The sequence below is a fragment of the Arvicola amphibius genome, chromosome 3 (assembly GCF_903992535.2).
Source record: "Arvicola amphibius chromosome 3, mArvAmp1.2, whole genome shotgun sequence".
Taxonomy (NCBI): domain Eukaryota; kingdom Metazoa; phylum Chordata; class Mammalia; order Rodentia; family Cricetidae; genus Arvicola; species Arvicola amphibius.
The window spans coordinates 169696180-169724131 of NC_052049.1; the positions used below are offsets into that span (position 1 = coordinate 169696180).

Genomic DNA, 27952 nt, shown 5'->3' on the forward strand with positions numbered 1-27952 from the left:
TTTGCTTAGAAATACCTTTATTTTATAAAGCCATGGGTCATTCTGTAAATTTTTTTTAAACCACACTTGTAAAAAAGATGTTGACAATTCTTAAGAAAAAAAGCTGAAAATGTTTCTTATTAAGTCAGGGTTACACAAAGGTTATATTTATAATATATATATTTGTATATTTATAATTTAGAGACAAAAAATAGGGAGTGGCAACGCAGAGGCCGCTGCATCTAGATCTCGGAAACTTGATCGGTTCCCACGAACAGTGTTTCCTGGCAGAAGGGGTTCACAAGGACCATCCCAGTGTCTCGATAGTCTCCATTGGCTGGGGAGCGGGGCTCAGAGAGCTGGTCCTGGGGAGAGAGCAAGGAAGATGGTGTGAACTGGGGATGTAATGAGGAGGGCTGACTGCTCTTCGAGAAATGCACAGGTATAGCCGGGTGTGGTAATGCACACAACCCCAGCGCTCCAGAGGATTGTAAGTTCAAGGCCAGCCTGAGCTTAACAAATCAGGCAAGTAAGCACACAATAAGAAAATAATCACACATATGCACAGGCACACATGCACGTGCATACCACACACACACACACACACACACACACACACACACATCTTACTGCTTTAGTGAGCAACAGTTGATGTCCTTAGACTCCATACTCTACTTCCTGCCTATTCCTCATGCAAATTTGCAGCCACCCCCCCCCCCAAATACAACTATGGGTACCACCCATACTACATTTCAGAGTCTCACAGGCCCACCAGTCTTCAGGGCACAGTTCAGCTTCCACTTAAGCGCCGCCCCCTCAGGCTGGTGAGACTCAACACAAGCACCCACGTGGACAGACCTGATCTCTGTGTAGCCGTGCGCTATGTGGTAAATGAAAACAAACAAAACCACCCTTCACCCCCCAATCTCAACCTGTCTGCTAAGCCCCAGGGTGGAAAAGCCTTTAAACAGGCCCCCATGCCGAAGGAACTCAAGATTGGGAAGCATCAACAGGGTTTCCTTCTCAGCTACCAGGGACTACAAACACTTGGTGGGCTACTAGTAGCAGTTCCCGGATCCTCAGATATTAACTTAGGGAAAAGACAGACCAGCAAGCGCCTGAGTAAATGCCAAACCACCAAAAATCTCAGAATGTCCAGGCCATTTCAAAGCTAGTGAATTCGCAATGCAGCAACAAGTCTGTGTATGCTGGCCCGGGCTAGACTTCTCAGGAACAGCTTCGTTTATGAAGCCACAATTCATTCTCTGATGTTTATCTTTTTTTTTGTTTGTTTGTTTTTTGTTTTGTTTTTCGAGACAGGGTTTCTCTGTAGCTTTGGTGCCTGTCCTGGAACTAGCTCTTGTAGACCAGGCTGGTCTCGAACTCACAGAGATCCGCCTGCCTCTGCCTCCCGAGCGCTGGGATTAAAGGCATGCGCCACCGCCGCCCGGCTCTGATGTTTATCTCTAAACACAACAGACAAAAGACAGTTCCTGAGGAGGAGCACTGGCTGCTTTAATGGGTGATCAAGAGAAGAGGAAACTGCGTTGTTGAGAAAATGTCTTTTCAGGAGACAGGCATGTCCCTCAAGAGCTTGACTGGCCATGCCCCCACCAGAAGGGTGCATAGAAGCCTGGCTCTTCACATCAGAGAAGAGAAGTCCTTTTCTGTGCTCTTGGGCTGAGCTGTGAGGGGTTTGGAGGTTGAAATCTGGCTTGTATTGCTTTCCAGTTTTAATGGGGCAAGTATGGACCAGTGGTGAATCTGGATAGGGGATGGATAAGGGATGTATGGGGGATACTACATGAAAAAAAGAAAGGTATTTAGGAAGTAACAAAGACAATAAAGGGGGAAGGGGAGCAGGAAGGAAAGGGAGGAAGGGAAGAAAACGAAGAAAAACTAGAAAAGTAGTCAAGCTCCCTTGGGTACTGTGATCCGCCATTCTAGCGTGTAGCTACTTTTATCATCAAAGCAGGATGGGAGTCAGGCACAGGTGCTTTCTTAGGCAAGGCATGCGGGAGCATCTGGATGGCAGGTGCATGTATGAGGATGTAGAAGGTAATCATCCTACGGTCTACAGGGCAAGGATGCCTCCAGCAGCTTCTATCCTGGCTCCGAGTGACCTATATTTCGATCTCACACAGCGTAAGTTTTGTGCGTTGGAACAGATCATAGTCCTTTCAGAAATACAGCAGAACCAAGGGAGTAGACTGGAGGGGTTGGGGGTGGGGGGCAAGGGCACACACTGAAGTCAAACCTGGCATACTTCTTGTGTGGTTTTGTGGTGCCTTTGTTCATGAGACTGGCCAGGTGGCCCTTCTCCTGGGAGTCCCCTGGCCTGGTGCTGACTTTAGATCAGGAGCCCCAGCTCCCATTCCTCTCGGTCCTACAAGTAGAACACTATAGTGTTCTCCAAGTGGAACTTTTCTACAACATGTTCATGGGTTCTGCTCTTCAGTGGTCGCTTCCCCGTTTACAGAGAAAATATAAGAAATTTAAGCTTCGCTGCCCAGATTCAAACCTTTCTCAGATTTTCCACTTACTGCAAGAAAAATGCATGCTGACCTCTCACCTAAATGAAGACCCTTCATGAAGCCTATCTTGCTACTGGCTCTTTGATTATTAGCTTTTATTGAGTAACTACTGTGGTAGGCTCTGAACCGAGTAGGGTGAGTCATGGTGGGTTTTTTTTTCAACGCATGGTTCATTCATCTATTGTATGTTTGCTGCAGACCACCATGGGCCAGGCCAGGCACAGGTCTAGATGCTGGGAATGGAGGAAGGAATTCAACAAACAAGGTTCTTCCCCCCAGGGCCCTCCTTATATTTCAGCAAGGAGAGGAAGATAAATGTGTCAACGGAGCACTAGGCTGCAATGCTCCTGGTGAGCAGGACTATAAGGAGAAGGCAAGCAGGGATGGGGAAGATGAGGACGTGGCTCTAATGGGTTTATGGCAGAAGGGCTCCTTAGGGAGACCTACAGGACCTGCAGGACCTGCAGGAAGTGATCTAGGCGTTAGGGGCTAGGAGAGACTGGGGATTGGTAGGGGGTTGTGAACCCAGCTCATGAAGGGACTGGAAAGAGGAACTGAGCTTTTTTCTTAGTGTGTGCGTGCATGTGCACGTACGTACGTGTGTGTGCATGTGTACAGTCAACCTGGGTTGTGTAAAAAGTCAGCCACAGGTGGTGTTCTACAGGAGTCAGCTCGAAACAGGATCTTTCACTGGGAACTGGGTGCTTGATGATTAGACTAGGCTGGCTGGCGAGGAAGTCCCAGGAATCCTCCTGCCTCCACTGGCCAAGTGTTGGCAAGTTTGTGCACCACCACACTGGGATTTTTACATAGACTGTAGAGTTCTCTCCCTTTCTCTTCCTCCTTCTCCCCATCCCTCCCAGTCTTTCTTTCCCAGCCTGTCGTGTGTGTGTGTGTGTGTGTGTGTGTGTGTGTGTGTGATGCAGCCCATGCTGACCTTGAACTCCCAAAGTAGCTGAGTAGCTTGGACTTCTGCTCTTCCTACCTCTGCCACCCCAGTGCTGGGACCACAGGTGTGCATCACCACACCCAACCTTAGCTCCTTGTTACTGTGCAGAGAGGGGTCACTTGGGAGCTGGGATCATGGCTAATGGGGTCAGGCTTTTGAGAGGTCATCTGGCTCCCATGTGGTGTCTGTCCTCGTCTACTGCCAGAGGTGTGAGGGGATGGGCAGGTTGCTCTCCTAGCCATCTGCAGCCATCAGAGTGTGAAAGAGGAGAGGGCCATGTGCAGGAATGAGAGAAGCTCATGCTTAGGAAGAACCTACAGATCCTGCCAACAGACATGCTGAGAGCATGCAAGATGGTGCTGGGGGACCAGCAGTGTCGTGTGTGTCACTTAGGAACACCAGGTGAGCTTGAGGCTGGGGCCAGGAGTGGGTCAATGAGTTGGAGACTCTGTTAGGCTGGTATGTGGCTGAGTTCAGGGGACACATCAGAGCTGCGGACGAGAAATGTGGTACTGGTGCTCCAGCAATAGCAATTATGTCATACACCTAAGAGAAACAAGAGGAGACATGGGAGCTGAGCCTGGGACTCGGTGATGAGCGGTCTGACAGCATAAGACTTAATATTCCCAAATCGAGAAGGAGCTGCCAGGAGGAGGGACGGCAAGCAGGTGGCCCAAGGAAGGGGGCGCATAATACTGAGTTAACATCAGACTGGCAGTCACAGAGTAAATACCAGGATGGGAAAGTGGGGGGTGGGCGCTGATGCTCTGGCAAGAGGGTCACATCCAGCCTGGTGGGTTAACGCAGAGACTTGCACAGCCGTGCTCGGAAAGTGGGTTAAAGAGGGTGAGCTGGGTGCTCCCTTTAAAATTGGAACAATACAGAGAAGATTAGCATGGCTCCCATGCAAGAAAAAAAAAAGGGTGGTCCATGGAGGGAGAGAAGACTGTAGGAGAGGGGACAGTTCACACACAGACCAGTGAGGGGCGCCATAGAGGAAGGAAATATCCAGCGTGGACTGGTGGAGCTTGCTAAATGAGGAAGAAAGGGGCAGGCATCCTATGAGGCCAGAAAGTTGACTGCTTGGGAGGGGCTGGTCTTCCTCGGGTCACCTAAAACCTTAATCCTTAAGTGGGGAGCTCAGCTGGGTTTTGAACAAGGGAACAATGTGGCTGCATTCCATTTACTGAAGTTCATCCTAGAGGCCCAAGGAGGGGCAGGGTAGGCCAAGATACACCATCACAGCAACTCAGCTCGGCTGCCCCCCTCCCCATCTCTCTCCTGAACCATCTCCAAGGTGTCTGTCTTCCTTTGCCGGCCTACCTAGCAAAACCCAAACCCTCCCTGTGCCTCTTGGGGGGGGGGGCTTTCTCCCTTGTGTTTCATCTGTTACTATTCTTAATTTGGTTTGCTTTTGAATGACACCAAGCTTCATCTCCCAGCCACAGCTCAGAATTGGAAGTTCCCCCGAGAGCATACATTCATCTTCACCGTCCCCAGAGACTGCTTGCCACAACACATTTCCTCAGTAAACATTTGTTACTTATGCCCAGACAGACAACAGTTTCCGCAGACTTCAGCGTGCAGAAATTGCCCCTGGATCTTGCTTCAGAATCAGACCCTGAGTTTGGTCGGGCTGGGGTAGGAGGAGAAGCTCCTGGCCCACAGAGCACTGCGGAGGAGCGGGACTCGGGGCTGAGCAGGTACTCTCTCTGTGGAGAGTGACCGTGGAGGTGTGGGGCTGTTACCTCTGAGGTCTCCAGGGACTGGATCTCCCTTGGGAGCTCCACTGCATGCCTGTTGAAGTAGTCCATGGTGATGGCATTGTTCCAGTAGCTCAGGTTATTCTCAGGGTTGGCCGTCTTCTTCTTCCTCCTCATGCAGCACACTGTCAACAGGACGGCTGTGGAGAGAGTTCCAGTCAGAGAACAGAGCTGGGAGAGTCAAGGGCCTAAGCCCCAGCTGGGTGCAGAGGAGGTGGTACTGTCCCCAGCCACTTAGCGCATTCATTCATTTAAAAGAATAGACTCCTGTAATCCCAGGCTGGCCCTGAGCTCACTGTGTAATGAGGATGGCCTCGAATCTCTGATCCTTCTGAGTTCTGCGATCACAGGTCTGTGTCACCATGCCTGGTTTTAAGTAGAGCTGGGGACTGAAACCAGGGCTTTGTGCATGTAAGACAAGCCCTCCAACAACTACGCTAGCCTTCACTTTCTTAGTTGATTTCAACCTCTACCTTTATGTTGAGCACCCACTGTGTGCTATAAACTGTTAAGAGTCGTCACTGTTTCCCTAAGCATCCATCCTATCGTGCGCTTGCAGAAGAGGCTAGAAGATAACATAGGTGTGAAGACAAATCAAGTGGTTTCAGTATGGATGACAACCCAGTGAAGACAAAACGGCCAAGTGACAGAGGCTGCTTTCGTCCCGGTGATGGCCTCATAGCAAGGGAACTGGCATCATGGGGAGGAGCTGGCCACATGCAGAATGGGCAGTGTGTTCCAGGATTGGGGACCTGCATGTGCAAAGAAGGGACCAAAGGACGGACAGTGCAGGTGTGTGTGAGAAAAGGAGCAACATGGCAGGGAGTGTGTGTAGAGGGAGGAGGGGAAGCCAGGACAGTGTTCAGGGCTTGGGGAAGGAAGGCTGCATGCATTTGGAGGACATTCATGGTTGCTGCAACACTGCAGTGTGTCAAGCAAGGGCTTTGTTCATCTGGAGAGCTCCCCAGCACCTGCCGCAAAGACCAGCGTGCATGTTCAGGGCCCCACTCTTTGGGAAGACAGCAGCTGAAGCAGGAGGATGACAGATACATTAGACAGCTTCCCCCCCAGGCTCATTTAAAAAGATGTGTACACGCAGTCATATAGGTTTTACATCTCAGGGACATTATCGATATTGATTGCTTTAAATTTTCCTTTTGACCTCAGAGTCAATGTGAAGAGCCCATACTTTTCAGATAGAACAGTGGTAATTTTGTCCATAGGCATAAGAGCACATCTGGATGTGAGGGCTCCGAAGTTTCTGGTCTTTAACACCCGCGTTTCAGCCTGAGGTTGACACCAGGGCTCATCCTGCTGAGGAGACAGCAGCATAGCTCTTCTCAGGCTGCCCTCACGCCGTGTGACATGTGACCCTGCCTGGAAGGCGTGTGCATGGGCTCTGTTGATGAACCAGGTGCAAACAGTGGCTTTGGCATGGACCCAAGGAGCATCTGAGGTTGAAGAGGTGGGGTGCCTTGTCCAGACTCACACAGCAGAATGGTGGTTCATCAGGAGCAGCTAGGGAGGGGGTAAGTGTGTACTGCCTAGGGTCACCAGCACCAGAACCTTCCACAGTGAAGGGGAAGAGTCAGGGCTGTATGTACCTGACCAACATCCTGGAGGTACCCGGCACCTCAATGTCTGGGAATGGGGGCTCAGGCTGCTCTGTTCAGAGGCCAGCACCAGGGGGCAGCAGAGGGCCAGCTCCCTTGGAAAATCCAGGGGTTTGTGCAATGTAGCCTGAGCACACTGTCAGGATGCGGGGCAGCTGCAGAAGCTGGCATATATGTGAGCTGAGACTTCAGAGCCCAGGCTCCTGCCCTAGGGGCTCCCTGGAACATTCTGTCACTTTCCTCCCTACCACTAGCTCTCTGGAGATCATCTCTAAACAAGGTCAGGAGGCAGCTTCCATTTCCATTTTGTCTCATCTGCTCTGGACATAAGGACTTCCTTCCCATTTGCGAGGCCAGCCTCTAAAGTGTCTTGAGAAGCCCCTGGCGCATGGAGGGGACTTCCGAATGGGCTCATGGGGATTTCAGATACTGGCTGGCATCAGCTTGTTCGAGTTTTGTGGATCTGTCTTTCCCCTGAATCCTTCTGAAGCCTTTTCTTCACTGCTTGAAAGAAGGGGCAGAGGTGCTGCAAAGCCCAATGTGGAAACAGCACAGTTAGGCCACCTTTTCATTCTGCTGGGAGACATGATGGTCTGAAGAACACAGTTGGCTGTCACAGGTCCTTTCCCTCCCTTCCTGTTACCTTTATCCTTTCATAGCCCAGTCTCTGCCTCTGAAACATCAAGGGGGAAGTGGTCAGGGCAATTCACGCTAGTAAAGCCACCTCCCTTCAGAAATAGGAGCATTCAGAAGCGAGGACAGAGGTTTTCTCAGCTCTGTAGACGCTGGAGCCCAGGGGGAAGCGGGGAGCTGGCAGGGACAAGCAGCCACTTTTCTCTTGCCGGCCCAGGAGGACATCTGACATCACATCACACACTTCAGTGCCACAGACTGCAAATGGGGTACAATGTCCTCAAAAGCCACATCTCTGAGGAAGGGGGGCATCCGTCCCTTGGACCCACAGGCAAGCAAGCAAGACCAAAGTGGCAGCTATGGCCTTCGAGACTCCCAGTCCTGGGGCGAGAGGGATGTGGGAGTTAGAACCCGATGTTAACACAATGCTCACAAACCCGAGTAAGTCACTTGACCTCTGTGCAATTCACATGCACCTCCTGCATGCAGCAGACTTCTGCCTAGTAGCTGCTGTTTTTTTTTTTTTTTCCCCTCTGTTATTCTTAATGTCTTAAAAGTAGGGAGTAGAAATCCAGAGAGATGAACTTCCCAAGGCCATGCTGCCAACCTGGCTGAGCATGCTCACTGCTGTTGTGGAATATCAGTTGAAGGTGTGTTACATTTGTTTATGCTGTGGAACATTTGTTTAATGATGCAAAGATGTGTTGCATTCTTTCATGTTGCATTTTTGTTTAGCTCTGTGAAGCTGTGTTACTTTGCCTGCCTAAAACACCTGATTGTCTAATAAAGAGGTAAACAGTCAATAGCCAGGCAGGAGAGAAAAATAAGTGGGACTGGCAGGCAGAGAGAAAAAATGAGGGGAGAAATCTGGGAGGAGGAGAGCAAGGAGCAAGAAAAGGAGAGGAGGACACTAGGGGCCAGCCACTCATCTACATAGCCAGCCACAGAGTAAGAAGGAAAGAAAGGTATATAGAATAGAGAGGGATAAAAGCCCAGAGGCAAAAGGTAGATGGAATAATTTAAGAAAAGCTAGCAAGAAATAAGCCAAGTTTAGGCTGGGCATTTATAAGTAATAGTAAACTTCCTCTGTGTATTTATTTGGGAGCTGGGTGGTGGGCCCCCTCAAAGAGGAAAGCGTAGAAACAACCAACTACACATTGCTGTGTCCAGGATGCCAGACCGCCACTGCCTCTGAAGCCTGTCTGTGCAAAGTGTATCAGTCCTGTCTGTGGGAGGTGTGGTGGCCTGTTTCTCACGAACCTTCTACAGGAGAGCTGTAGACAGATGTGCTGGGCTCCAGAACCTGGGGCTCAAGGCTAATACTCTAGCTCTGCTTGGAACTTTGAGTTCAGTGGTCTGGCCTTTCATCCAAGAGAGGAAAGTATAGCTGGGACTTAAAGAATCTAATATGTACTCAGCACTATGGAGTTTACAGGCCTCTTCAACCCACGCAGCAACCCACACCGTCACTGTGTGAGAAAGGCATGGCACAGGAAGAGTAACTGAAGGCCACTGAAGTTAACGTTGACCAAGACCACACACCTTGAACCCGGTTTTGGTAAACTTCAAGTAGATGCTCATTGTCTGTCTTAAACACTAGAGAAACACACAGTGTGGCATTAGAAGCCCTTTGTAAGCTACACAGTGAACACAGGGTGTGAGCCATGTATCCATTTAGCCAAAGAACCAACAGCTTCATGTCTCCAAAGGCGACAGACACCAAGACTCTATAGGGAATGAGTGGGGCTCCTCTGTCCTGCAGTTCTAGAACAGCCCTGAGAGTGAAGCAAGCTCTCTTGGCTTCCCCAGGAACATTCTGAGACAGGAAGAAGGGTCACTGGTATGAAGTCTGAGCCATGGGTACTGGGTTCACATGACAGGACCTTGTGGGTGATAAGCCGTGGTAATCCAAGCCCACAGGTCTCCCAGGAAACCCAACCTTTTCCAATACCTGCTGAATTGCCAGCTGCTGGGCCTGTTGGAACATGCACTGTAAATCCCCAGGAGGCGAAGAACAGCCACCCCTCCGCACTGCCATTTCTTGAGCATCTTCCCCACCAGACTCTTAAGCGCATGGTCCAGATTTTCATGGGGCCTGGAGGTAGCATTACAAGTGTGGAAAAGCCCTGCCCACATTCTACTGCCCCTCCAGATTCACCAACATCCCTGTGCCCAGGCCATGCTTCCCAGATGCCTGCATCATGACTGACTATGGCAGGGGTACAGAGCATGCTCGGTCCCTTAGGGTCCCCCTACAGCTCAAGGCCTCCCATTAGCCCAGGGGAAACACTCTCAGATGGTCCAGCCTCATTATTTCCCATCTTTTCCCATGGCATGAGGCCTGCATTGCTGCGTGTGGTTTGTCATGCTTACTCCAGCTCTTCCTGGGTGTTTTATAGTTGTGCTGCCTTGCAAGCCTGATTCCATCTTGGTGCCTCCCTCTTAAAGGGACCTGAACGAATGCAGCACCTCTTTCACCCTACATTCCTGTGTTTTCTCTTCTCTTGGATAAGTAAGTCCACAGCAAAGAGAGGAAAGAGCTGGGTGTGTGGGCAGGTGTGTTTGATTCCACAAGTCATTTTTAGAGCTGCAGGGCACTCCATATAGCACTTGAGTGGCCGCAGATGGGGACTGGGATGGGTTTCAGCTCCTGTGCTTAAGGAAACTCAGTGGCTTAGTGTCTGGCTCCTTATCCTGACATGTGGGAACTGGGTGTTTAAAAGTCTAGCAAGGGACACTACCTTGAAGCCCAGAGATAACTATTTTCTCTTGACAGGGTTATGGGCAGGATGGCAATCCATGGACAACCCTGCCTTGCTGCAGCCATCTCCATACCTTCTCCCACCCTTGGTCCATCATCATATGGAGACTGGGCACCTAGCCATACTTCCTTTGGGTCAGTCTTCTCTGCTGCTTGGTAAGAATCAATCTAACCCAAGTTTTCTTAAACAGTAATGACAAAGCCATTAGGTCCTGTGAGTAAACACTGCCCCCCCCCCAAACACACACACGCACACGTAACGCACATGTAGGTATATGTCTGAGTACTGTGTGTATTCATAGTTGACATTCACTGAACAATGAACACAGCCAAGAATCATGGTCCCTATAACATGTCACCCTTGGAATACTGCACTAATGGCCCAGAGTCTGGAAGAAGTCCTGTTTGGGGGCAAGGTGCATTGCTAAGGTCAGGGAGCAGCTCTCCTTGGCCCTGTCAGGTTGAACTTGGATTGGTGACGCAGCGCGCCTGCAGTGTCCCTGGCTTCTTTATCTAATCCTCCCCAAAGCGCCAGCCGTGTGAGACAGGCCAGGGAGCTCAGCAGAGCCTCCAGAGGGTTCTGTGACAGCCCAGAGCACCTACTGGTGAGCAGTGACCAATGGCAGGCCAGAAGCTGCCAGAAGGAGGCAGTGCATTCTGTGCATCCTGATGGTGGCGGCAGAGACCTGCGCAGCAGCCACAGGGCTACTGGCTCTAGTTCGCAGTGGCCTGGAGCCAATCAATTTCAGTTCTCAGCACATCTGAAACAGAGTTGGCAGAGAGTGTCTGGCAGGGCTCGGGAGACAAAGCACTTCTCAACCCTGGCATTTGGGTGCTCTTCCAGCCACTGGGAGGGCTTGTGATGGGGAAGGCGGGTGAGCTGCTGACCCTGCATCCATGTGCGGGCTCAGAATTCGCTCTTCTCATCACCGATTTCCACTAGAACTAGAGGAAATCGCCCTAAGACAAGCAAGCATGGGGGTGGAGAAAGCACAGATACGGTCAAGTCCCCACTGCTCCGCACAACTTGGCTTCTCTCCTAGCCCCTTCGGTAGAGGCGATAAAGTCTACATTCACACTTTGCTACCAGCCAGACTGCCTGGAATACTTGACAGTCTGGCAAGGGATGGGATCCACTGTGAGGGCTGTAGAGTAGCCTTGGGGGTACAAAGACAGTAGGGAAGGTTGGAACATGGGTCTTGAGGAGGAGCTCAACTTGTCTGGTCACTAGATAGGTAAGGCAGGACTATGGAAACATCCCAGACAGATGAGTATTTCTATGAGCAGCACCTAGGGCTCTGAGATTGGACAGATACTCTAAATATTCCCTGGTTCTGGTCAAGGTTTGCCCATAGGCTGTCACCAAGGACACAGAGTTGATGTAGAGGCAGCCAGGACCCAGGTAGGAGTGAGGGACCACCTGTGCAAATGCAGAAATGCCAAGAGAGTGGACCCTGCTGTTTTTCACAGTCATGGGGCTAAGAAAGCCCAACATGAACAAAATCAGATCTTTTAGAAAGGGTGTCCTACCGCCGCCCCCCAGAACCCGAAGGCTGCTCTTGTAGCTCTGAAGAGATGCCGTTTGAGGCTGTGTCTCTGTTCCTGCCTGGTTGACATCAGTTTACCAACTCAAGGGTAGAGCGTGGGTGATGACCAAAGCCTTCTGCTACCTCGGCACTGTGTGTACTTGTTTATTTTGTGTAGATAACGTAGGGATAGAATAAAACATACCTGGAGTTCTGACTGTAAACTAGAGCATCCGACACACTGGAAGATTATTAATGTGAGAATTGCTTTTATATTATTTTCTTATCAATAGTGCTGTATTTTCTCCATCTCATTCCTCTTTTAGAAACAGGTGAGAACAGCTTAAAAATTACATGTGTTCCCACCACAGAGCACGAGACATGGCCAACTTTACATGTTCCCTGCACATGTTCTGTTCCAAGTGTCCTGGAGCAGGAGTGGCTTTCCAGCCCTGACACAAGGGTTTTCAGCAAAGCTGGGAGAAGAGGTGCTTCAGTGAATTGACGAGTGGAAACCTGGCCATGGTAAGGGCCTAAGCCTTGTGTGCTAACCTGTGATGTGAGGGAAGGGTGGCATCCTGGCTTCACAGCCTCCCTGTGGGAAGCCTTGGGGCTTCATTTAAGACCAAGATTAGTTCATAGGATGATCCAAGCCTGATTAGCCAACAGGGTCGATGCCGGCACAGGCTCTGTAAATGTGGCTGAAGTGGTCCCCGCTGACCACCTGGTACGCCTGGGCATGTATAGATAGCTGCACTTCCAGGGATAAGGTGGTGACCATTCAGAGGTGGCAGATACAGCAGGTCTGGACAATGCAGTTCTATGAAGGAGACCCCGAGGGTCATGGATGAGGAGCTTGGGCCAAGAATTTTGTTCCTCAAAAGCCACCCCACTGCCTCTGGGACTGAGGTGAACGCCGCTTAGGGACTACAGGGTAAAAATGACAAGGCAGACTTGAGGTTCTCAAGAGAGCTGGGCAGAAAATGATAGGTCAGAGAATAGGCTCTGTCCGGGGGAGTGAGGAGCATGAGGTGACATCTTTAATGGTATCCATTTGAGGCAGGGTAGGGTCAAGTCCTGTGAAGATCCTCTGAGGACAGAGTGTGACATAGGAAGCCATAAAGGAGGCCTTAAAGTTCTGAGAGACCCTGTATAGCGGGTTCTTGAACGTCTCCTGACGCCCCCCTCTCAGAGGGACAGGATGCTGCAGAGAGACGCTGGGCCACCCACTCCCTAACACCTGGATCCTATGCCAGCCAAGTCTCTTAGATAGTCTGGTGTTTCTATAACACGTGTGGCTAGCCAGCTCTGGGAATTGGGGCTTTATGAGCGATGACCAGGGCCAGGACCAGGAGGGATGGGTGGGCCATGATTCCTGCTGTGCTATCTCATTTGCTGGGAATCTGGGGTTTTCTGGTTCACTCCGTGGGGCTACCTAACTCAAAGGGCAAGAGGATGTGGAGGATGAGAACGCTGACAAGCGAAAGAGGAGGGAAGAGAGCTGGGTACTTACAGCAGGAAGAGATGGGCACGCTGATGGCCAGGATGATCCAGGCAATATCCACCTTGCTCAAGCAGATGGTGGCTCTGTGCTGGGGCTTGTCTCCCTCAGCCACGTGGGAGATGTTGCCCACTGTTCCTGGCTTCCAGGTCCCAGCAGGGACCAGGCGGTTGAGGAAGTTGCCTGTGGCTGTGGACAGCACTGTGGAAAGGGGTCTTGGTCCCCTGTCGGTTGTTGTGGGGGAGGCCTCAGCCTTCTCCTCAACTGGAGAAACAGTGCTTTCTGAGACCCCAGAGGGCCATGTTGGGGCCTGAGGGGTTGCTGATGCTCCCTGAGGGATGCCCTGGGAAGGGACTGAGACACTGGCATCAAAGGCAGCCTGGGTGGGCCCCGTGGTAGCCGTGAAGACCCCAGAGCTGGCAGACAGGGGTCTGTCAGTGTCCGGGGTGACAGCAAGCCAAGAGTCACTGTGGCTAGGGCTGTCGTGCACGTCACCATGAGGGCGCTGAGAAGGCACTGGGGCAGGCTGTGTACTGGCAGGGACACCTGAGGCTGCTGTGGCAGCATCTAGTTCCCCTGCTGGGCTGGTAGATGTGGGGCCACTCCCCTGGTTGGCTCTGATGAGGCCTGGCTTGTCCTTCACAGGTACCAGGGTTGTGGGAGGAACCCACAAGGTGCTTCTGGGTGCTGTGGCTGGAGATACGGTTTGGGGCTGCGGTGAAGAGGAGTAGCCCCAGATTGGGGTCCTGGTGGTAAGAGCAGAGGGGTCTGGCTCCACAGACCCCGAAAAGTTACCCTTGTAGATTTGGAAAATTTTCCCCAGGGGACGCTTCTGCCCCAGGTTTGTTGAGCTCTGATTTCGTCCCCTCTGGCCTTCCTTCCTTGCTGAGTGGCCACTGGGTACAGGTAGGATAGGACGAGATGAACCACCAGCCCCCTTCCTGGAAGAGCCTGGGGGCCTGGGGGCCCTACGAGTGGTGGCCCGTGGGGACACTGTGGGGCGGTTGGTGGTTCCTGCTGGCTTTGTTGGCAGGATGGTGGGGGCAGCATCCCCTGGGGGGCGGCCTTCTGAGTGGGAGGATGTGGTTGCCATGGCAGCTGGAGGGGAACCTGTGGGCAGAGGGCTTTCAGGATGGGGGATGGCAGCTGTCACAACAGTGGATGTGGTGTCTGTAGGAGGCTGCCTTTCTGGATGAGATGCGGTTGTTTCCACAGTAGCTGCAGCCCGCGAGGTGTGTCCATCAGGTTTGGGGTTCAGTGTCACCACGGAGGAGAGTCTGGTAGAGCTGCGAGGTACTGTCACCATGGTGCCTGGGGGGCTGCCTGAGGGAAGGGTCTGCAAAGATTCCCTGGGAGATGGTTCCTGGACAGCGAGTACCAGTGCTTTGGTCAGTGCCAAGGTCAGGAGAAAGCCTGGAGGGAGAAAGAGGAGAGCGGTGAGGAACAAAGGTGTTACTCACAGCCAGGCCATCCTCACTGAGGACTCAGAGGAAGCCCTGGGGATGCAGGAGGGCTATCTGGAGCATTCCTTAGGCCACCCTGGCACCCTGGCACTCTGAGCCATAAGAACTGCACGTACAGCCGGGGACGTCTCCACAGAGGGAGGAAGGATGCTACTTATCACAAAAGACAGCAGCACCAGGTGATCCTGAGGCAATCAGGCCATCCAATCCTACCCTTTCTCTAATTCTCTGCCTCAGTACGCTGTCTTGGAAGGGGAGCTGGAGCCTGGGAGGCTTGTCACTTCTACGCCACCCGCCAGCCACAGCTGGGGAGTAGTCAAGGCCAGCTTGACCTGTGAGCCACTCAGAGCCAACTGGGGAAGGCTTGGGTGGGAGAGCCTACCAACTCCTATTCCTTTCCTTGAACAAGAACACAATGCCAATGTCAGCCCTCTGCTCATTCAGATTCGCTTACTCCACACTTCCCTTCCTGGTACTCTAGAGTACAAACAGGGCAAACCCTCAAGTTAAGCAGAGATGCCCTAGTGCCATAGGGGCAGGATGGGCAGAAGAGGGCATGGGTCCAGAGAACGGCAATCAGATCTAGCTTCCCTAATACCATAATAGTCTGGGATGGAAAATGCTGAAAGAAAGACCACTGGCTACTGAAAGTTTGTCATCAAGTGCTTTTCCCGTGGTTCCTCCTGTAGCTGAAACTTGAGGAAGTCTGCATTGGTACTGCTTGGTCTTTTTGAGTAGAGGAGCCCTTCTAAACAATACAAAGAAGGCTGTGTAATAATGGATGCCTTATAAGTGTATTGAGAAAATGCAAAAGCATAAAATTCTGTGAGTTTGAAAGCCTTCCTAAATATAAATGATTATAAAATTGCAGCATCTCCGGGCAGTGCCAGTGCATGCCTTTAATCCCAGCATTCAGGAGGCAGAGGCAGGTGGATCTCTGTGAGCTTGAGGCCAGCCTGGTCTATAGACCGAGTTCTAGGATAGGTTCCAAAGCTACACAGAGAAATCCTCTCTTGAAACCCTCACCCCGCCCCCCCCCCAAATCACAGCAACCTGTGCCAGTATGACACCCTGCATGTCAACAGAACACATGGGATCATTGAGATCATGGGCTGATGTAGCACATGGGTTAGGGAGAGCTGGTCTCTGTTGCTGATGGGTGGCGGGACACTTTGATAGGGCCTGATTCTGACTTCTCAACACCCTTTGTCATTCTTGGACTTCTTTTCAACCCCATCTAGACCCCAGAAAGAAGTTAGAGATCTGTCTGGCAACTCTCTGAGCCCTTCTGCATGTCACCATGCTCTAGCAGGGCAAGTAGCCACACTGGTGTCATGGGCAGGAATTCTGGGCTGGGCAGCAAAGCAGCTAGCAGTGGAAGGCAGGGATTCACGGGAGTTTGGTGGAGATGGTGGACTTTGGCTGGCCTTAAGGAAGCAGAGAGGGAGGAACTCCAGTGTGCCTGGAATACCATTCAGTGTGTGGAGGGTTTTGGAATAACCCTTGGACCTAATATTCACAGCTAAGCCAGTACTGGGGAGGTTGGCGGGCCTCGTCTTTAACAGAGGCAACAGCGCCTACTGTCTCCAGGGCCAGTGGCCACCCTAAGCAAGCCAGTTTTCTACACTTTCATTCACGAGTCAGCCCACACACTTGCAGTACATTCTTCTCATTCAAGGCAGTCCTGCAACCACGCTAGCTTTCACCCTAGCAACCGCAACCACGCTAACGTTCAACCTAGCAACTGCTTGACAGGGTGGGAAACGAAGGCCCACGGAAGCAATGGAACATGTGTGAAGTCACACAGTCTCAGAAGCATGTGGAACCAGGGCTGTCTCTAAAGCATATGCTTCTCCTAGTTAACTGCTACCAGCGATGCAGGGGGAGGCAGAGACCCATCAGCTGTACCCACGGCAGAAGCAATATGCTGCATTGCTCTGATCTGTTCAGGGGTACTATCCCAGCACCCTAAACTCACACCTTGTAACTTGCCACCATGGGGGTGGTTAACTGGTCATGGCAGCCTTTGATGTGCGAGGAACACTCTGCTACAAGTTGGTCTCATGACCATTCAGAGCTGAACTATGCTTCCTCTCCCCCCAAATGCCAGAATCTCAGAATGCGACCATTTGGAGAGAGGCATTCAAAAGGGAGATTCAAGTGAACAGAGGCCAATAGGATGAACCTTAACCCAATTTGACTGCTACCCTTCTAAGAAGAGATGGGTTTCCAGGGTGATACCAGAGGCACAGGCGGATCCTCTTCTGAGGGCAGAGCAGCAAGGAGAGGCTGTCAGTGATGCAAGGAGAGGGTCTCACCCCTGCTGCCACAAGAATCCACCCCTGGTACTGCTTTGACCTTGAAATCCCAGACTTCAGAAGTTTTAGGGAAATAAGTTTCTTGTGTAAGCCATTCGGAGAGTGCTATTTTGTTAAAGCAGCCAAGTACAAACATTTTGTATCAGAGCCCTTCTAAAAGAAAGGAGATGGAGAGGAAGGGCGTGTGGGTAAGTGGTTTACATTGGGAGATGATGTTAGGGTCAGCCAAAGGGGCAGAAATGGTTGAAACAGGGAGAAGCTATGAGCTGATGGAAGTGCCTCAATCTTCCTGGGAGCACCTCATATCATGCACCTGAAGGAGACTCCCCCAGATTCTCACCCCTACTTCTTGGGTGCTCATCCTACCCTCCATACCCTTTGGGTATCACAAGACTGATTTAGGGAGGTCTTTAGTCCAGGGGCTGGCAGGCCATAACTAAGTCCATTTGGTGGCTGCTGCTGTCGCTGGAATTAATATTAAGTCCCCTGAGGACCGCTGAGCTGGAGCACAGAATGTATCTGGTAGTCAGCCCTAGAGCCAAGGACATAATATTGTTTTGGCTTCAGAGTCAACAGCATAGAGTTTGGGAAGAGACACAAGCTAACACCAGGGACAAGCACACAGTGGGAAGGAGAGCTACCTGGCTTCCAGGAGAATGTTAGCAGATATCCAGAACTACACTTATGTTTCCCTGGCGTTTAAAATGGCTAGAGAAAGAAATTCCCCCGATTTCCCCACTAGGTCAGATCACCCCAGCCAGACCCCTTAACTGGAGTTCTTGTAGAATCTAGTTTGACTGTCTTTACTGTCGTTGCTTTTTGGGTACTAGGCTTTTAATCTCCAATCTTTGGTGCTACAAATGCATAAATTTATTTCTGGGTGCCCTGGGGCTTTGAGCTTTGGTTAACATAATGGGGGGCCCTAGAGGTCACCTAAACCAACCTCTTCAATGTACAGAGAGAGGTGACCCAGAGGTGTGGCGCATGCAATAGCACTTGGCTGGTTGGGGAGTGTGCTCTGATTGAAACATGCCCTGGGACTCAAAAGACTCTGGGAGCTCCCAACACTTAGAAAACTACCATGGCACTTCCCCTGGTTTATGCGAGTAACAGATGTTTGCAAGGAGAGAGGAGACTTTGTTGGAACCTGCTGGGAAGCTTCAGGGACTCTGGGGGTGCACCTTTTGCCGAGGTGGCCCTTTTAATGTCACATAGTTCCTGCCCATAGGTTCACCAAGTTAGGTGGGAGGGGGGAATCATTTCTTTGGTTTGCTATTGTGCCCTGAATGGGGCCACTAGACATTTGTTCATGTCTCCCCCGGAAAAGTCACACAACAAGGAGACAGCCTGGATCACAGCCATTATTTTAAAAATAAAAAATTTCATTTGAATCATAAAATAGCTACAAGGGTTGAACTGTCCAACTCCTTCAACCTTACTGTCACCTTGAATATGGAAATGAGACAAGAACTTACACCCTTTCTCCTTAGCACAAAAGGTTAGCAAATGAAGGCTGTGACGTGTACTGTCACAGTGAATGTGCAGGGCCTTCAACCAGGGGCTCCGCTAACACATGCAAATTTTCATTCAAGGCCCTTTGTACTGGTCTACACACTCCCCCTCCCCACAATCTGGAGTGACTGCCTCTTTACATATCATTTGCATTGATTTGCATAATAGACTTTGGAGCCTCTAATTCCAAATATGTAAGAGTCACTAAAATCTAGCTTGACATACTTAAAATGTAGAGCCAAATTTAAAAAACGTGTCAGTGAGGATAAGTATGGGGGGGATGGGGGACTGATGGGTGCCCAGATGTCACAGGAAGGCCGCCGCCTCTCTAGAATTCCCATGCACATGTCATCTCCAAGGATGGAGAGGGCATCCTCCTCCTGTGTGTTTGGTTGACTGCCCACAGTCCATATTGGGCACTGGCATTTGCATCTGGCACAGGCGAGGAAGCGGCTGGAAGGGTAAACCTTTGCAGGCACATCTGTCCTCGTAGCATCTGGACAGGGGTGCTCTTATTAGCTCTATGCTGCAATTGATAGAGGGAAGCCAGAGGACATTGTTGGTAGCCACACAGCCGAGGAATGGTGAGCTGGGATTCAACAAAGCCTGGCTCTAAGGATCACATTTTAACCACTTCCGCTTAACATGCCTTTTCTGTTGTTTGTTTTTGTCATGGCTGAGGATGGACACCCGGAGAGTTTTATTGCTGAGCTCTCCTCCCCACCCTTAACTTCTCTCTGCTTGCCCCCTCCACTCTGCCCTCCACCGTCAAAGGCTATGATTTACCATCTTTGGGAATTAATTTTCTAGGCTGAGTTTTTTTTCCCTTTTACTTGGAAACTGTATGTTTAAAGTCTGTATACATTGATAGTTCATATAAGCAGAGTTCGATTTAATTTCCTTATTATTTGAAGTATCTTCTTCAGTGGATTCTCCTTACACATTCAGTTGATAAAGCAGGGTATTCCATCCACTGCCTTTTTAATCCTATCTCGGGCAAGCACAGGTGTTGGAGCTATGGCCCATCACTGAGCAAGATGGCAACTTGGACGGACATACCAGATGCCTGATGTGGCTAAGTCATGTTTGCAGGTTCTGATAAGTCCTTTTCCTTTAAAAAGTGGCAACTCTTTCCTTTTCTGTTGAGCCTAGCTGGGCATTTGTGACCACTCTGCCTGTCTAGGTCATAGCAGAGAAGATCTCATAGCTTCTGTATTTCTCTTGGGGACAGTGTTAGTCTTATATTAGGAGTGTGGGGTGTAACAGGAATTCCTGAGGCCTCAGCCAGGCACCAAATGCGATAGTGAAGAAGCCTGCAGGACAGCCCCACCCTGGGCTACCATTGGATTGTCACCACCAAGGCGACACTAATGAATGTTGCCTAAAGGAGTCCAGTCAACCCTCAGATTTGTGAACAATTACGGCAAAGCACTTTCTTACAGCTTTAAGCCTGTTCACAGGCGTTTTTATTTTTATTTCTTTATCCCTTTGAGACAGGAGCTCGTTAAGTAGCCTATACTAGCCTTGAACCTGTGATCCTCCTGAGTGCTGGAATCGGTGACTCTGTGCTATCACCCCTGGTGGGCATTTTTACTTTTCAAACTAGGACATAGTATAATGGCTTAAAGGGTCTGCCAAAGGTCTTGTGTCATTAACTTGCAAAGTCACAGTACTGGAAAGCTAGCCCTAAGAGGAGGCATCTGGGGCCAAGGGTACAGTCTGCAGGGGAGTAGTAGTCACTTTTGAGGGAGTGGGTTCCTTTTAGAACAATACATCAGACGCTCTCTCCCCCTGTTCTCTTGCCCTTCTCTCATGGATGGAAAAGCATGAGGACCCTCCTGGACACCAGCTCTTGACTTGGACTTCCAGACTCCAGAATGCTGAGGAAATTGTAAGTTACCCGGCTGGGGCAGCACAGAGTATACTAGGGCATTTGCGGATTTCCATTCTGCATTTGGTGCCCCTCTTACACAACCAAAGTGTGTCTCTAGAACAGCAGGCCAGGCCCCAGCTGTTCCTTCGTGGACAATGGCCTACAACCTTGCCTGGAAATGAACTTCCTAATTCCAAAATTTTCTTCTACTCAGAAAGGGTTGTCTGGGCCATTGGCATTTAACCCCTTCACCTGACAGAGGAGAAGGCAAAGACCCCCAAAGTAAAATGACTTACAGTAACCACAGCTACACAGGGGAGGTTAGAAGGGGAAGCAACTCAGGCCAACACACTGCCTGGCTAATCCCACTGATGCTCCCAACTCTTAGGGCTCTTTCTCAGTGTGTTTCTAGGACTCTAGTATGCTCTGTTCTTTGAATTCCAATGGCTCCTTTTATTTTAAAAGCCACATACAAACTCTAGTTCTTTGGGGCATGGTTTTAACTTAGAATTAGGTTTGCGTCATTGAGTTCAGGGGGTCCCGGTCACTGCTCTAAAGAGGCGCAATGCAGGTCTCTTGACCTTGACTAGGAGCCCGTAGCCCAAATCTTTGGTGATTCCTCTTCTCCGGGCAGCTATATTCCACAAGTTCCCTCCCATCAAGTCAGGCATCCATTCTCAGGGCTGAAGCTCTGCTCAGTGCTCTGAGCTAACTGGGACCATCACCTGGTGGGTTCCAGAAATGTCCAGAGATCATAGGTTCAACAGCTGGACTGATGGGGTCCATGACTCCACTGGGAACTGCTTCCCAGAGCATAGTCTCTAGAACACAGGCAAGCAAGAAAACCATATGATTCGGGCCTGTGCGCCCTGACATACTTGTGGCCTCTGGCCAATGTGAGTTCATCTTGTGCTGTAGCTCTGGGAGGCTGACAGATAACAGCTTCCTAGTCAAACATGTATGTGAACATGCAGGAACATGTGTGTGCTCACAATCACATACATGTTCATACCTTCTCATTTCTCCCCATTCCTCCTGACCTCACACACATAGAACGTAGACTTTTCTTGGAACAAGAAACAGACAAGTATGATAAATTTGTAGGTCACGTTTCCCCCATCTCCAAGTGATCATATGGTTAAACCATTTGTCTAAGATCCAAAGGGTGCCACACAGCAGTTCAGGATAAAACCTCAGGCTCCTTTGATCCTAGATGCTCAAGAAAGAGATCCTGAAGATGGAGGAATTTTTGATTCAGAAAAGTGTCCTGCATGAGCCAAAGAATGTAGGATAAAGACAACATTGTTTTTACTGAGAAGACAACCATTGTTATCAATGACTGTGATTTGAAACCCTATGCTCTTGAATGCAGCCACACACAGGCAACTCCACAGCCTTTTATCTTCAGCCTTTGGTTATCCGCCTTTTATTCTGATTTAACCCAAACATTTTCTACTTTGAGTCATAGAAGGAGACTGTTGGGAACCGTGTATGTGTGTGTGTGTGTGTGTGTGTGTGTGTGTGTGTGTGTGAGAGAGAGAGAGAGAGAGAGAGACTTGTACTCTGAGCTGTACTCTGAGCTCATCTCTCTGAATGGAAAAAGCCAAGGCTTGATCTACTTCCCATCTGTGCTCTGGCTAAACTGCCAGGGTTGGGATGGTGTCACGTTCAGTGTCATAGTCCTATCAAGCTCAACAGCTGAGCTACAGTCAATATTTGCTGAAGAATGAGACCCTTTGAAATTCCTGTCTGCAATGCAATTTCTGTTTTCCATAAGTGACCACAATGGCACATCTAAACCTGCTCATTCTTCAAAGTGATGTTGGCAAGCCCCTCGAGAGGCGGTCTTTGTTTCCTCTCTGGGTATGGGACTATGGCCAAATGACCTCTGAGGCCAGACATGCAGGGTGTGGTCTTGGGGTACTTACTCTTAGAAGCCAGCAAGCAGGATGTCTGGAAACCTGAGCAGCTCAGAAAAGGGATCATGTGGAAGGGAATTGAGGCGGCAGAACCCTGGCCTTCAGGGCTAGCGAACTTCTAGCTACTGGCACCACACGTTGGTCAATGGGGAAGTGGATGTCACCACCGTAGCCAAATCACCCAGCTAAATCTTTGGCAGAGACAAATGACCCCCTTTTCAAGCTCCAGTTTTATGAATGGAATGAGGAATAATAACTACAGCATCAGTCCTATGTTTAAGAATGTTGCTAGGGGCAGCAGTGAGTGAAATAACATCCCCACGTGGTGTGGTATTCGGTGATCATCCTGGGTTTCAACACAGGCGTGGGGGTGGAGAAACAGGCGTTAAAGGTCTTTTTTTCTGCCTGCTCTTTTTAGAGCATCATGATTTCTGTGATAGATACAGGGTCCTCCCACCCCCAAAGAAGAAGGAAACACAGCAGAGTGTCACAAAGCTCCTATCACACAGGACAGAATAAAGCTGGAGGAGACTGGTCCCTGCAGACAGAAGGTGTGGCCTCCAGTCACACTGAAGGTGTGGTACTCCCTCCTGTCTAGAAGGGAGTAAAATCAGCTGAGGGAGCATGTTCTGAGTGAAGGGGTCCTTTGAAGACTTCCCAGACAGTGAGAGTTGGAGCAAGATGGACGAAGAGGTCAAGGCAGCCTTTAATAAGATTACAGGATCATCAATATTCAGGAGACATCTTGTTGACATCAGAGGAGAGAAAACAAGGGCTGAGAGCCTGTGGCTCTGCCCAGTTAACGAAAGGGAGGTCCTGAGAATGCAGGAGAGGCCAGGTGGAGTCAGGGGAAGGTTAGAGGAAGCTGTCAGAGTTCCAGTGAAACAGGAAAAGCCCCAGGACCTAGTGTGCAACACGTGACCACAGCGAATGACAGTATTGTACATTTCAAAATAACCAAAAGAAAAGGCTCAAGTCCCTGATGTGCTGGCACACACCTTTAATCCCAACACTTGGGAGGCTCAGGCAGGTTGTATCGTTGAGGCCACCAGGTTACATAGGGAAACCGTCTCAAAACTAAAAGAATTTTAAATGTTCCCACCATGAGGAAAGTATAAATTTCCAAGTTAATCAACAATGAAGTAAGACAGCCAGGCGTGGTGGCACACACCTTTAATCCCAGCACTAGGCAGAGGCTGGTGGATTTCTGAGTTCAAGGCTAGCCTGGTCTGTCAGGGACCATTGTCCTAAAGGATAGCAGAGGTCATTGCCCTAAGGATGTTTGCGGAGAACCTGCCCCACATCCCAACTATCTTGAGAACTATCTGTTAACGGAACCCGCCCCTTATTCCAACTATCTTGAAAAATGTTAATGGATCACATGTTTCAGCTTACACCAGGTGCTGACTGATGACCTTCCGTTACCCCGGCAAAGTTCCTACTCCTACCCCCACCCCATGTCAAGTTCCTCTTTCAAGGGCTATATAAGCTGTAACCTTTACCCCAATAAACGAGACCTTGACAATAGAATCTTGCTTGGTCTCGTTCCTCTCTTCAGCCCATGTCTTCCAGGTAGCGCCCCTTCGGAGGACCCTGAATAGCTGACCCACCAAGCAGGGTTACACTGGTCTACAGAGCGAGTTCAGGACAACCAGGGCTTCACAGAGGAACCCTGTCTCAACCCCCACCCCAAAGCAAGACTTTAGAGAAAATGTCCCACGTCTTACAGAGCAGAGTATGCGGGCTTCAGCCAGGAGATCAAAGTCAACACTGGTCATGCTAGAATCATGACAGTTTACACACATCGTTATGAAAATCGGCACCTTGCCTTCTCAGTTTGCTCCCTTAAGCCTATAATCCCAGTGTGGTTACAAAAAAAAACTCCAAACAGAAAAGTCCCAAGTTGAGGAACACTTTACCAATGCCTGGGCTATACTCCTCGGAACTGTCAGGGTTGGGCTAGTGGGATGGCTCAGTGGGTAAAAATGCAACGCAGCCTGGCGACCCAAACTCCGTTCCTGGAACCCACAGAAAGGTGGAAGGAGAAAACCAACTCCATAAAAGTTATCTTCTGATATTTGCATACGTGCCTCACATACACACAGCAGTCAAAAACCATCATGTCTGTGTGGAGCCTAAGAATCATGAAGATTAAGTGTAGTTGTGGGTTCCTGGAATGGAAAAAAGGATACTAGGCAGAATCGAGGGACAGCATGGTGATTATGGTGCAGCCCATGATGTTACTAACCGTGACAAACTATGCCATGCTTTAGGAAATGTAGACTCAAAAGGCCGAAAGTAAAAGCAATGTTCTCACATGTTAACAGCCAGACCATGCCTACAAGGACCCCCGGCACCAGTGACCCATGATGCTTCCCTGAGACAGCTGCGCCCTAACTCCTGAGGAACCACGGCACCCTACCCAAAGGGCCAGTTTCAAGGAACAAAGATTTCTACTGTAAAACTGCGTGCTTACAAAGACAGAGGGCCACTTCTCTCCAGACACGGACCCCACACAGGTGTCTCACAAGATAAAATCGACCATCCACAAATACTAGAAAGATTTCTACCTCCCTTTCAGCGGTGCAGGCCCTGGCTGGGAAGGCACCTGCTGCCTTCTTGTCGTGTGTTCCAACACATGTTTTTCGTCTTTCATTCCTTTGGTAAATTCTTTCACTGCCACGTCCCTGGCCTTCCAGATACTGTCTTGTGTCTGAGGAGACTGGATACCAAACATCTAGGAACCTCACTACAGAGACGAGAGTTCCCTTCTGGATGCATGGTCTAAGCTTTCAGAAGGTTTTCATTTTTGTTGCGGGGGTGGGTGTGAAAAGCTAACAAGATAACTCCTCCAAGGGCCTCCCCTCAAAGAAGCAAGGGACAGGTCTATGGGATGTGGCCAAAACGAGGCATGGTAGAAAGACAGGAGAAATGAAACAGATGTGAGAAGAGGACAGCTCCTCATCCTAGGATCTAGTTTGTGTTCCATGCTGGCTGAGAGTCAAGAAACTTCAACACAGCTGGTAACATCGGCTTCACCTGTGGAGCCAGTGTGTGCTTTCTGCACTCGGTACATTCAAGTCAACTTGACATAAGCCAGAGGGTTCTGGAAGAGGGAACCTCAGTGGAGAGAATGTGGTATATTTTCTGGGTGATCAGGGAGAGCCTGATCAGTGGCTATAGGTGGTGCCACCCCGGGGCAGGTGGTCCTGGGTGTAATAAGAAAGCAAGCTGAGCTGGCCATGGGGATCAAGCCAGTAACCAGCACTCCTCCAGGCCTATAGCTTCAGTTCTTGCCCTGTTTGAATTCTTGTTCTGACATCCCTCAGTGGTGGACTGTGATGTGGAACCATAGCTGAAATAAACCCTTTCCTCAAGTTGCTTTTTTTTGGTTATAGTGTTTTATCACAGAAATAGACACCCTACCTGAGATACTGTCTTAAAGACACCCCAAAGCAGGATATTAAAGCAATGGCGTCATATGCTTACTTAGGGCTTTGAGTTTAACTGCATTAGCGCTCCTTTCTCATCTACAAATCCAGATCACACACCTTGAAAAACCGCCTGCAGTATCGTTTACAGCAAGACAAACCGGTAAACTGGCTCATCTAGTTCAGGCTTACTAGCTTTTATTTGTGTGGACATGCGTATTCGTGCACACGAATGCATGCCACAGTGGGCATGTGGAGGTCAGAGGGCAACCTTGGATGCAGGTCTTTGCTCTCCACCTGGTTGATCTCCCTGCCCCCTGCTCCTGTGGATGCCAGGTTCACTGTCCCGTTAACTTCTGGAGGGGTTCTCCTGGCAGAGCTCTCGGATTACAGATGCTCACACCGTGTGTCTGACTTTTATGTGGGTTGGGAGTGTGAACTCAGGCCTCCATGCTTGCCTACTGAGCCATCTCCCTAGCCCAATTTTCTACTTAAATTTTAAACTCTACTTGCTATTAAAACTTTGCCTTGCCTTTAAGTCTCGTTGTAATTATATCCTTTGAATAATGTAACTTTAAAAAGCCACAAAACTGCCCATGTGATGGCTCAGTTGGTAAAGGTACTGGCCACCAAGTCTGAGGGCCTGAATTTGATTCCTGAGACCCACATGGTCAAAGGAGGGAGCCAACTCCTATAAGCTTTTCTCTGGCCTCTATACATTCTCCATGACATATTTATATCCATAGATGCATATATATAACACAATAAATGTAAAGGATCACAAAATCACATATACTGTAATTGAAAAGGCATGTGAAGTCTGACTCTCTTGAGAAGCCCACATCCGTGTCTCCTCTCACTTTTTCCTATGTATCTCTAACTTCATGTCCTGGTGATTAGAGGGGATTAGATCTATAGTATAAACTATCCTGTCTCTACTTAGTAAACACATTAACTTTGCTTCCCGTCGCCGCCTCCTGAAATTCTTTTCTGTGGCACGAAGTTCTCACTTAAGTGAAGGTCCCCATTGGTGGCAGTGCTGGGCTCTGTCTCCTTGCTACTGCTGACATGAGCATCTGGCTTAACAGGTCAATATGTATGCTCCCTCAGAGAATCACTCCTTGGGATGTGGTCCAGCAGGCTCCTTCCTCCATGACTCCCAAAGACTTTGTGAAGTCCTAGGATGGCACCTGTTCCAAGATACTAGCCTCTGCCTACCCTCAGCTTCAATTCTCTAAACACAGGAGTGGGGGAAAGACCCAAAGCCATGGCTTGGTCGAGAATCCCTTCCCTAAGGTGAACACTATCCTCATGAATTGGGCCAGTAGTGTGGCAGTGCCTTCTCCCAACACCCTCTTCCTCACCAAAATGCTTGCTGAAGAGAGGGGAGAAGGCTGGCAGCTGTCAGGTTGGTGGCAAAGTCCTGGAGGAGGCTGCGGGTGGAGGGGAGGTTGGCCTCAGGTAGAGTGACTTCTTCCTTTGGTGGTCACCAGGTCCTGAGCGTGGCTTGGCATTCTCACATGGTCCCGTCAGGCTGGCCGGCCCTGCCTGCCCCACCTGCTGAGGGTTCACCGCCTGCCACAGTCTGGAGCAAACACAGCTGTGTTTCCTTGTGCCGCCATTTCATTCCCGCTTCCAGGCAGGATGCTCACAGCCCAAGGTCTAATTTCTCTTTCGGGCATGAGCTGGATCCCACAATTGAGTTCTGAAACTCAGCCTTCCTGGCTGTGCCCTCGTGGGAATTAAAGCCCCCCTTCATTTTCTCCCCTTTTACTACCCCTTCTCAAACCCTTACGATGACCAACGTGGATGCCATCGTTAATGCTGCATTTCCATTTATGGAGCATCTGCTGTGCCCAGAACGTTTTCATTATTCATCTCAACCATCACAAAATTATACGACAAAAAGTCTTAACCATCTCCCCCACGATCACAGAAGTTCCTATCTTCCACCTTTCACGTATGTCTGTAGGGACGACACATCTGGGGATTTTGGTACCTGAAAGATTCAAGGTGAACTTGGAGGTCGTTTTCTGGCGGAAGTGGTAACAAACAAAAGTGGTGAATTGAAGAGACAAGATCATCACACCCAGTAAGGAGAGCACAATGAGAGACGGTATTAGAATAATTCAGGAAGTCTGACTGCAATTCAGGGTGGCTCTTGGGTGGACCCCATA

General features: G+C 49.9%; 1 protein-coding gene across 1 annotated transcript; it reads right to left on the bottom strand.

Moving 5' to 3' along the window:
- Nucleotides 1-221: 221 nt before the first annotated feature.
- Tmem108 (transmembrane protein 108) lies at nucleotides 222-25081 on the bottom strand. The gene is made up of 5 exons (XM_042054744.1): nucleotides 24915-25081; nucleotides 21139-21371; nucleotides 13272-14672; nucleotides 5211-5365; nucleotides 222-344 (listed from the first exon to the last, which is right to left on the bottom strand). Exons 1-5 carry the CDS (start codon nucleotides 25079-25081, stop codon nucleotides 222-224), a joined length of 2079 nt encoding a protein of 692 aa, XP_041910678.1.
- Between the last annotated feature and the right edge of the window lie 2871 nt (nucleotides 25082-27952).

What these genes read in the sequence shown, in the direction of transcription:
- Tmem108 (XM_042054744.1), bottom strand. Translation starts at nt 25,081, where the DNA reads ATGTTTGGTATCCAGTCTCCTCAGACACAAGACAGTATCTGGAAGGCC. An exon ending in CCTGCACCGCTGAAAGGGAG is followed by an intron (nt 21,372 to 24,914) that starts GTAGAAATCTTT and finishes ATGTTTGACTAG; the next exon opens with GAAGCTGTTATCTGTCAGCC. An exon ending in AGTCCCTGGAGACCTCAGAG is followed by an intron (nt 345 to 5,210) that starts GTAACAGCCCCA and finishes CTCTCTCCCCAG; the next exon opens with GACCAGCTCTCTGAGCCCCG.